At 40.0% G+C, this 11,689-nt stretch overlaps 2 protein-coding genes across 2 annotated transcripts in view; one reads left to right on the top strand and one right to left on the bottom strand.

The window, feature by feature from the left end:
• Positions 1-8,767, bottom strand: part of LOC118411597 — an 11,348-nt gene extending 2,581 nt beyond the window's left edge. Inside the window, exon 1 of the mRNA XM_035814042.1 lies at positions 8,524-8,767. Coding sequence (XP_035669935.1) covers positions 8,524-8,661 — 138 coding nt within the window. The 5' untranslated portion in view covers positions 8,662-8,767. The remainder of the gene's footprint in view (positions 1-8,523) is intronic.
• Positions 8,768-9,279: 512 nt separating this feature from the next.
• Positions 9,280-11,576, top strand: LOC118411596 (uncharacterized protein K04H4.2-like). The gene is made up of 5 exons (XM_035814041.1): positions 9,280-9,454; positions 10,226-10,316; positions 10,463-10,521; positions 10,774-10,861; positions 11,438-11,576. Exons 1-5 carry the CDS (start codon positions 9,391-9,393, stop codon positions 11,496-11,498), a joined length of 363 nt encoding a protein of 120 aa, XP_035669934.1. The 5' UTR covers positions 9,280-9,390; the 3' UTR covers positions 11,499-11,576.
• Positions 11,577-11,689: the final 113 nt, after the last annotated feature.

Consider the following 11,689-nt stretch of genomic DNA (forward strand, 5'->3'; position numbering starts at 1 on the left):
TATAACATTATGGGCTTAATACACGTATGAAATAGCTTAAGTAGAGTCTTAAGGGACATCGTTGAAAGAGTGAGAGGTTTGAGGCCGAATACAGCTTTACGTGCCTTTAGAGACAGATTCTTTTTAGCTAAGGAATAAGTACCTGACGAGGACAACGTCAGGCCTAGGTAGGGGTAGGAGTTTGCGATTTCGATGTTATCTACGCCAAATAAGAAATTTATGTTCTTGAGGAGTCTCCCTGATTTGTTAAAGATCACGGCTTTAGTTTTCTTTAGGTTCACCTGCAGTTTCCATTTTTCGCAGAAGGAATGAAGCCTGTCAAGGGCACATTGTAAGCCGGTTTCAGACTCTGAAAGTAGTACTACATCATCTGCGTAAAGTAGACAAGAAACGAGGAGGTGGTGTAGGGAGGGTGGGTCGCAGTCGGGGGTATCTAAATCTTTAACTAAATCATCTATAAATAAGCTGAAAAGAGTAGGACTGAGGTTGCATCCTTGCCTTACACCTCTGTCAGTTGTAAACAGTGGTGTAAGGCCGGTAGGAGTTTTAACACATGTCATCGGATTAGAGTACATGGATTTAATCAATTTGTAGAACTTGCCGCCTATGCCCAGGTTAAGTAGTTTGTAACGTAGACCTTCTCTCCAGACGCAGTCAAAAGCTTTTCTGAAGTCTATAAAGCAGGTGTAGAGGCGTCTGTTGGTGTTGGTGTATTTTGATATCAGTGTGTCAATAACAAAGATGTTGTCGTTAGTTCCGAAATTCTTTCTGAAGCCAGTCTGGTTGGGGGAAATGAGGTTGTGATCATCTATATATTCGGTGAGACGAGTATTCATTATTGTTGTAAATAATTTGGCAAGGCAGCTAATTACAGAAATTCCCCTGTAATTGTTCGGGTCATCTTTTTGACCGCCTTTATGTACAGGTACAATGTGGCTTTCACGCCATTGTTGGGGAAAGTGCCCGGTTGAAAGGATTAAATTGAACAGTTTAGTTAATGGATATGTAAGAATATGTGCTGCGCATTTTAGCATTTAACTTGCCAATTTTTGACTATGGTTAAAAGAGGAATTTTCCTAAACAACCAGGTAGTTTTCACTGAAAATAAAGCCGATTTATTTTTCGACCAAAAAAATGCCATTTCGACATTTCAGTGAGAGCGAGTGTACTTTGTTCTTGATCTGGCCTCTCTTGTGCTTTGGTCTTTGAAATAAGGAACATTTGAAGCATGCAGGACTGGAGTTGGTTGTCAGAGAGCTTTGAAGATTTATGCTTCTATGTGGAGATTTCGGTTTCAGCTTTTCAGCCCGATACTGCATCATTTGTATCTTCTGTAGGCGCGAATTTGGAGCTGTGTCCCGTGCTGTGTAGATATATGATGCATGACCGGATGACATTGTACAGAGTACAAAGGGATAATGTTGACATGAAAGAACAGTGAGAGAAAACGTTTCTTCAAACAAACCACGAAGGAAAACTACAATTCCCTTCTCTCCTTTGAAGAGAATAGGAAACTTTCTCGCTCTAACTACTGCATTTGACTCGATCATAACGAATAGTCCTTAGAGGGGTGTGACTTATGTGGTAAGGTGAGTAGCCCAGATTGAAGAATACTGAATCTGGCAAACTGTGACAGCAAAAGCTGACCTACAAATCATCATCGAGCATGTTGAGCCGTTTTATATTAACTGGGCCCTAACTCATATCAACCAATGTGTTACAGTGCCCATGAGTATACAGTGTCATTTGTCCACCAGCCATTTTAAGGAAGAACATATGTTTCAAAATCAACACTGATGTGTTTCAGGTACAAGAAGACATATTGGACCATACATACATATATACTAGATACGTATGATAAAGGTTAATAGGTATAGCATTTTTGCGGCTTGGATAAAGCATAAATTCTTGATTCTATCAAATAGAGCATATTTCTGGACTGTTTTTACGACTAATTGAGTACAGAATTATCCATAACAATTGACATACACAGAAACTAAATCCCTTTAGCCTCTTGGGCTGGAAGAGGATTTGCACTCGCAAATACACAATTTGTCTTAGATATATTACCTTCATTTTCAAAAAGGTGACAACACATGCACATGTACAATACTTCTAGCCTAGATGTGAATAAAAAGAGTGATGTACTATTCGTATATCGTTTTTGTTGATTTTCTTGTTGAAAACATTTTCTCCATATGCAATTTTGTTTCTAGAAATCAGGTTGGGAGGGAAATTTCCTGGTTGAAAATTGTTGATTTTTGCATAAATGTTTCCTGTTATGATTCATATTCAAAACTAAGTTAGTGTTTTATAAGGCTCTGCTGTGTCCCGGAGCTACCTTATCGAACAAGATAGCATTATACAACTGAGACAAGCTAATAGGGTAATAAGTATATCAGGAGCCATAAAGGTGATACATATGTTCCCCAAGGCTTCATTTTGGGGCCCACGCTGCGCCATGAAAATGTCTAAGTGGATCCCAATTAGATCTTCCAGTGAGATACAAGCCGGAAACTGTGGGTAAATTGACGCTCAATTATATCCACCCCACAGCTGGGTCTACTTGTGTTGGATCTAAGTGGAATATAAATGCTATCTCAGGTGGTTATTACTTCTCTTCGTGCTTTCAATGGAGATACGATGGCCGGTCTTACACACAGCACACTCAGCGACTGTCCGAGCGACGCTCTTAGATAACTGTGATTTGTGCAACCACTGCGGTGTATTAATACAATACTATAATGATGTATTTAACAAATTGCTTCCTCAGAACAAAGTTAGGCCAGTTTTTTCCCCTTTTCATCGTCACCTCATTTCAGCTGGGGCCGATGCAGGCCACCACGGCCAGTGCCATTCTCTTCTATTCTGTACTTACTCCCTCACTTCTCCCAGGCATAACACAACTTTAAAAGTCCCTTATAATGACTGTTTTTCCAAGTCATTTGTTGTCTTCTCCTTTTCTTTTCCTTGTAAAATCCAGTTCAATTCCACCTTTCTGACATGTCCAACCATCGCATCCTAGCCTCCACCAGGCCTTCCCATGGGGGTATAGACAGGATGGTCCGTCTGCGGGAAGCTCGAAGTAACCTGGAAATCAGACTTTTAGCCAGGGCCGTCATAGAATCTGTTCGGCAGCTAAGGCATGTCTTCCGTGGACCTTAGCACTCCGTGGAGGTGTCATGCAGGGAGAGTTTGCCGGCCTAGCTAGTCTGGTTGCCAGGGTAAATCCGAAGCTAATGAACCCTACGGGGCTTAACTGTTCTTAAGCGTAGAGACTGATCAGACCAGTGCTCTGTGTACTAACTATCACAGACAAAGATAGACAGGCGTAGTTGTCCTTTACACTGCCAGGCTGACCGGTTTGAGATATGTTGCTGCTATCTCAAACTGCAAATCATCTGCATTTTTCAAAACCGTATTCCGAAGAGTCTGAAAGCGCCACAAATCCATTCTGCCTTGTTCTCTTGCTCTATAAATCATTCAGTACTTTGGTTCCACTGTTTAAGAAACATGTACTTTGATCATTGACTTGAAAACTTGGCTCTTTGCTGCAGCTGCTAAGATTTCAAAAACAGATGTTCACATGAAACTTGTAAAAAGATAGTTGGCCTTTTACGTTCCCATTATCAGAGTAAATCGTTTTGTAAGAATACATTTCTTTTATTCTCAAAGACACACATGATGAGTGGTAACACGAAACCTACTGCGATTTCCTGGTTGACATGAACTACCTCATAAACACGCACAAACAAATTTAATCTCTTAAAATCTTGCAAAATGGGAAAATAGAAACGTGTATTTTACGTCTTGCTTTTAGCTATAAAACAGTGACTTTGCTATGATATAACTGCTAAATGGAAACGTACGAACAATCTTAGTGTTAACGTGCCCGGTATATAGCACATTTTTAGATGTAACAATAATATCTGAGTGCTTAGTGTAATCTAGCAATGTTGTAGCGTTGATGTAACCTAATAGAGTTGGTCATCTTAGTCTAATTGAAACAAATGGTAAACCTTCGGGCTGTTGCAAATCCAATTGTGTAATTTTGATCTAATTTTTGTGAATGTTTGATCCCGATTTGGTCCGGGAAACTCGGTGAAAGCAGCCATTATATGAGGTCTTCCAATCAGGAAGTGTCAATTGTCAGTTATATCGCGTATCGATCTAGTACTTCGAACATGATACCATAAAGGGCCGTATATACATTTGTATGTACAAACTATATCTCAATGTATTACTAGTAATTCAAAAGGTATAATTTCTTCACGGCACATCGATAATGCTACAATTGTGGATATCATATTGGATACGTTAATGGATAAATCCCACAGCTTTTCCTTACCGCTTTAATAGAGAATTTATTGAGAAACTGCTAAGAAATAAGAATATATGTCTTTCCTTAGCTTAACCGAGAAACAATATGTGCGTAACTTGTCTCTAGATGCACAATGGGCCATAGCGTTCAACTCGCCTTCAGCATACAGATGACACACGTGCACTGATGGAAATGACACATGGTTTGTTCTAATATGCTTTGAATATTCCCATCAAGATATATCTGCTATTCAATTCTAGAAGAGCACAGAAGTACCATATGGCTATATTGTAATCCGATGCCAGATGTTTATAATGTACTTTTACATTGATCTACGGAATAAATTATGCTTAGATACTTGAAGGAGACTTCCAACATCAAGTCTCGTCATCTGTCGCTTACAGATGTAACCTTTTATACATACATCTCCTGATCATGAACGCTTTCAAATTTTGCATTGTGCAGGTAAAAGAAGTATCGCTTCGATACCAAATAGCAGTGAAATCCTCTGTACCAAATTGAATGTCTTTGTATATTCCTGGGAATTCGGAGTGTATTCTCACTGCATTCCAGATATCTGTACCTATTCTTGTGGCCGTCTCGAATACGAATACCCAATACAAGACCTTTTATTCAGACGGCATTCCGGCTTATTCCGCCTCTCGTGTGAAGAGGTATTAGGTCCATTTGGAATTCCCACCCGAATGCCGAATGTGGCACGAATTTTGCAAAGTCTACATTCCGGCTAGTTCTGCTTGATTCCTGCTGATTCGGTTTCAGTGTGTGAAGGCCATATTACTCTGTGTTTTCAAAGAAGTGTCTTATTTTCTTAGCCTGTATCATATAATATTCTAAATGTTCTTAATACTTTCATGTTGATGCTAACTTGTACCTTGACCAAAGTGCAGGGTACATATGCTATTTTTAAAAAAGTAGGTCAAGGGCGAAGATAAGATGGGTTTTTGGAAGCGATATGGGCAGTGGGTTGTCATACGCTGTTTCATGGGTACGGCATTGGAAGGCGGAGCGAGAAAAGTCGTACTAGTTAATTCCCAAACGGACACGACGTCTAGTCAGAAATGCCAGGAACCGAACCCGTGACCGCTGGATCTCGTACCTACTAACTTGGCTTGCCCACTTGGCCCACTCGACGGCACCATTGGTCATATTTTCTTTCCATTGATAATGCTTGGTACATAGATTATTTGTTAGAATAGTGATGGTGTGTTTTCTATATGACATTGCTTTATTGTCCGTATCTGCCTCGGTCGCTTCCAGTCTCCTTCTCAGTTTAGACCTTGAATAAAATACATATTCATGAAAAGGTGATATCAAATCTTTATGACTACTTATGAATATTTCAGTATAGTCTACAACAATATTGGCCGTTATCTTATATGAAGCCCTTTGGGAAATATAAAAAGGACCGAAACATACTCGCGGGGCAATACTTAACGTTGACCCGGCAGTGGTCATGCCATGGAAATTCCCCTTATACGTGAAGCGCATGTGACTCAGATCTTTTACTACTCTTTTGTTGATTCGAGGCAGCCTTGTAGAGTTCATGTAATTCTTCATCAAAATATCTTTACGCTTTTGTATGGCATCATGCAAAAATGATGTTGACGAACGCTGATAACTGGCATTTGGGGACTTTTTATTGACATTTTATTACCGCTCTGGTGTAAACAAATGGAAAACGTACAGTAAGGAATTTTGTAAGTGTTCAAAGTTTTGAAATCCCTGAAGGCGCAAAAGTAGATAGGTTAGGTGAAAGTTTCAATCCGAAAAGAGAGTGTGCAACTAGAATCTTGATCATGTTTATCGAGAAATCGACCGCATCGGAGTAAGTAACTGCCAAAAAAATGCCACAATGCCCAGAGGATTTTTTAGAGCGAAATAACTTTGTTTGGGGAATGAATTCAGACATTCGTCTATTAAAGTTGTGTTAGCCAGTCGGGTGAAGTAACATGTAGAGATCGTACTGCGTTTGGTGAGTTTTTTTAACGAGTTTGCTCAGTTACAGGTCAAGAGGCCACTAGCCACTGAACAACTTAGATATAATGCCACATAACGAGACCCGGATTCGAAGGTCACATTTATGACTACATACAAGGGGTGATCAATAAGCCGTCGGCCTCACCCAGAAATAATGATCAAAACTCAGATTTGGAAGCATAGATGTCAAGTATAAAGCCTTAATGAATGTGAACCAAATTGTAAGGTATTATGATCATTACTTTGCAAGCGACGCCCAGTAACCGTAGGTAAGAGAGGAGGAAAAAAATATGGACAACTGAGCTGCGGCCTGAGGGGTACGGTCCAACTTGTTCTGATGAAAGTCAGGCACCCAATTCTTTCTACTTGAAATACGAAGGGAAACATTATCAAACATATTGGCAATGTCTTAAGAGAATTAACGGCATGGGGAACTCGGCTCACACATGTCTGATCACAGTTAACCCTTGTTTTTCTCGCCACTTACCTACTGATTTTTAAAAAGGCGTTGCCTGGAAATTAAAGTAATTACTGCAATGATTCGAAATTTGGAGAATAGGCTTTATACTACGGAGTTTGTAGAAAGCCTCGGAAATATCTGAGTTGTGCTTATTATTTCTGGGTGAGGTCGCATTGATCTCCCCCGTTTATATGATTAGGACTCTATAAGTGAGAAACATCATGATTGAGACGAACTGACCCAGTACTAACAACAAATCCATGCATTCTAACGAACCAGAACTAAAAGAGAGTTGCACAATACATTTCTGCATCAGGCCTAAATTTAATCGCAATAGGCATCGACTACATGATGCGCTGGTGTGATTTAGCCTCCACCAGACTGTCTACCATAGAAATAGTCAAATTTAGCCGACTAGACAGAGTAACCTGCCAGGGGAGTTGGGCACCGCACGGTATCATTTCTTTGCAGAGTTTACCCATTTCCAAGGGAAAATATTATCCATAGCGCTGGCTCACTCTACTCCTATTATTCATCCTATTTCTGTCGAATTGTTACAATCACAAACCCCTAGGGAGACATGGTAAAGGCTTTGAGATAGATAACAAAACTAACTATCAACTACAATTACAATAAATAACGGTTGCTAGTCAAAAGGAGCGATATCTTATCAGGCCTTCCAACTTCTGATGAAAATTCCCTGTGAAACTCTAGCGTTGTTTTCCTATGCATATGAGCCCCATATTTGCTGGGGAAAGATCAGTAGCTGTGGTGGTGCATCTATGAAACATTGTTTAGTACACGAGTCCGTTGAAGTCTGGCAGCAGAGTGATATTGTACAAGTGTATAGGACAGACATGGGCTGATATGATGCAAACGGCAGTATTGTGAATTTGTTGTGTCGTTCTTCTCCGGCTACGTCTTCGGTGGTAACAGGTTGTTTCGCAACAATGTCAGTTCGCAACCGTTAGTTCGCAACAAGGCAAGCCTTTTCGCAACAAGGTACAAGTCGTTTCGCATCATTTGAATGTTATTAATCTTGATAGCCTAATAGTATTAGAAATCATATTCCTAACATACTTATACTCATTTCGCGTAAAAATTTTACCGGGTGTGAAAGACAACCCCGGCGGCAGAGGAACATAGGGCCGCATGGACCTGACAGCCCGATGATTTTCATGCCCCGGGCGGTACAGTTTATACGTGCACATGCACGTGTAGGAGTATAATTATGTTAGGAATACGATTTCTAATGCTATAAGGCTATCAAAATTAATAACATGCAAATGTTGCAAAACGACTTGTACCTTGTTGCGAAAAGACTTGTACCTTGTACATGTTGCGAAAAGACTTGCCTTGTTGCGAACTGGCGGTTGCGAACTGACATTGTTGCGAAACAACCTGTATAAAACCGTCTGCGGTCACTTGTATTCAAACGATGTGTAAAAGAAAGGACCACCATCAAGCACTATTTGTGTACACAAATATGTCTAGTATTGGTAAAATACCAGCCATGAATTGTAGATGATAAAGCCGGATCCCCTTCTTTCAAGCCTTTGAGTTTAGAATCATTTTCAAAGCAGAAACAGCTGTACTGAATAGAATGCCTTTGAATGGTTAAATAGTGATATTCACTATTTCTGGTCTAGTCTACTCCAATGTTGACTCGAGTGTGTAACTCCATGTATTGTTATTACTCACGTACATATTTGAAAGACTGACAATGTTCTACAAGCGTACTGACCTGTGTGGTTTCCTTTCGCATAGGCTCTCCAAAATCTTCCGAGATGTTTTGAAGTTCTGAGTAGTAGTTGTTGTCACCTTGAGACAGGACTACGCCGCAGAACGCCAGCATTGCGCCAAGAAACAACGAAGTCTTCATCTTTTTTTCTTTGAACTAACGCGGGACAGAGGTGCAAGGAGTGTTCACGAACTGGATCAATTGCCACAATCCCTCAGTGCGCTTGATACATAAATAACGATTGACGCCCGCCCTCGATGTTCTTTCGGGCCACTGATTGGTTGCGAATAATATTCAAATGAGAAAGCAAAATAGAAAGCTCTCAGAAAGCAAAATAGGATTCTTGCACTGATTCTTGATATGATGTCTTAATTTCATGTATGTGTCCGTTTATGTATCAATACAGTAGATATCTTTATTTACACAACAAAGATTCAGAAGGTCTTATTCATATCTATAGATATTCATATATATGCAATGCATTATAGACATATATAAACATAATGTAGACAAGTGTATACAAATGCATTTCATACATGTATGAACATCTATGAATATGAATAGTCAATATGTTGAGTCCAGCGTATCATTTACACTATTGTACATAGTACATATGTTTGCCTAATTATTTTCTTGTTAGGGGGCGGCGTTGGTAAAAGTTGACTCAACATCTCGGCGTCGTCATCCCGTCTAGTTTGTCATATTCGGGCCGACATTTGAACCTATTACTAATACTGTTTACTCGGAAGTGTGTTTTGTAAACAATAGTCACATGAGTCTTTAAACAGAGAATCCTTAAAAACGAACAACATTTCCGACGTTCATCCTACTAACTTGAAGACAAGACGTACGACATCTCATCATTTCACCATGAAGTTGCTGGTGGTTGTTGTGTTCTGCTGCATGGTTGGTGCCTCTTTCGGGGCAGCTATCGGTAAGTACAGTAATTCGCGTTTGAACAGTTAACATGCAACGTGTCTCTTGAATTAAGAGAATAGAGCTAGAAATGCTTTCAAGATGACTTCAGTAGCTGATGTTGAAGAATCGTACAACGTTATTGCATTGAGATAGCCGGTTGACTCCTACTACTAAAGTATCGCTTCCGACAGCATGTATGTACAAGGAGCTTTACAGGGAGCTTAAAAGCTCCTTGGTATGTACTTATACATGCAAGTACAAAATTAACAGCCATCACCTAATTTCCTGCCATATGCTATGTGGCAGTCTGTCTTCAACATACTGAACCAAGCCGACAACTTTATCTATTACCATGATATGATATTAGGGTTGTTCCTTTTTTTTTGTACCAACAAAAGTACATCTGTAGTATATACTGGGTAACAATTACTCTATTTCTCACATTGTACTGCCCATTAATGCTTTGTAACAAAAAATTGTGTACAGCTGCGTTTTGCCTTATTCCGACGTCACGAATCATGACGTCACAGATTAGGTCATGGGAACATGACCAGTTGGCACTGTGCAAATAATATCGATTGTTAGACACTGCAAAACAAAAGTCTGGCACAACTAAACAATCAATTATAGAATGACAAAATCATGTGAAAAATAACGTTAAACATATGAGATATGTATGAACGTATTCACTAGAAGTCTAGCGAACTTTCTAAATAGTGAATACAATAAGTTTTATTCTTACTGGACTGTCAATTTTCCTGAAATCTAGCTATTTTTGTCCCTCCAGCGTCTGTCGAGTGTCCGAACGGGGATCACATTGTGAGCTGTTTTGTTAACCCCTGTACCTACACCCAGTGTAGGGACGGATATGAATGCGTGTAAGTCTTCTCTCAATGATAAATTTTAATGGCAACTTTGTGCTTAAGTTGTATAACATTTGGCTCTCTTTTTATTTACATCCCTTAGTTTGTCCAAGCTAGATTGACCGTCGCGTAGTGATTTTTTACACCCTTTGTCCCAACAGTGCCAACTACTGTGGCGGGTGTAATGCCGTGTGCGTCCCGGCTCAGCCCCTGATCTCTGGTGAGTTTTTCTACATGTCGTCACGCCCTAGAATATGTCACTTCAAGCAAAACTATTGTGCATGTATACCTAATCATCTCTGCACCCATCCAGGGGGACGTATACATACACGTAGTACTAGGCAGCTTTCACTCTCATCCACGTGCTATATTACATGTTATATCACCACCAACGGTACATCTCCTCACAGGCAGATCATTGAGCGAATCTTCGATGTACATGGAATCTCATGTATGTTTGTTTCACCTGCAGACAACGGATGTCCCCCTGGCGTTCAGGAGGTGAACTGCTTCGCAGACCCCTGCTTGGCGATGTTGTGCGCACCTGGATACGTCTGCAGGTAGGGGCTAATGTTGCCATAGTTTCCTTCTGACACATACACAGTACATGTCCAGATATCGGTATGACTATGTTCAGGAGTTCACTGTATATATCTAGATCTATCTGGGTTTAGTTTTCGGTATTTCATGACATTTATGTAACGCTAGTTCACCTTTATCCATGGGGTAGCCGTTATCCGTTGTTTTTATAAAGTTTATCTAGGGGTATCAAGTTGACAGACGTACGCGTTGGTTTAAATTGCTGTAATATCTAATTTTCTACATAGTGAAAATATTGCAATTTGAAACCAGCGTCTGTCGACTTAACATCCCTTAATACCCTGTTCCTGTTTTTTAGATAACGGATATATGTTACCCCACGGATAAAGGTGAAAATCTGTTTAAAATCTATAAGTATCTTTTCAACTTTAATCATTGGTCAAACCAAGGTCTAATCAGTTGTGCTGCGTTTGCAATTGATGCAAGCCTAACCAACATGCACAATGTTTTCATCTTATCTCACTAGAGTGTAGGTACTACAGTATGCGGTATATGCAAATTAACACCAACCGTACGCATTTTTATCTCAATATCAGGTCTAACTACTGCGGCGGCTGTAACGGAGAGTGTGTCCTGCAGGACGGGTTGACTATTTGAACTGCCTGGTGGATATTTACATATCTACAGCAGAGGAAGATCAACCAAAATGACAAATAAAGAAGGTCTCAAACGGCATATCAACAGGCCTGATTTATTGAACAATATTAATGTTGATGTCTAGGATAAGAGTTTGGTTACATTTCTACTTGTGCATGGGGAAAGGGAAGGAATGGATATCTGAGAAAGAA

Source organism: Branchiostoma floridae, chromosome 3 (genome assembly GCF_000003815.2).
Source record: "Branchiostoma floridae strain S238N-H82 chromosome 3, Bfl_VNyyK, whole genome shotgun sequence".
Lineage (NCBI taxonomy): Eukaryota > Metazoa > Chordata > Leptocardii > Amphioxiformes > Branchiostomatidae > Branchiostoma > Branchiostoma floridae.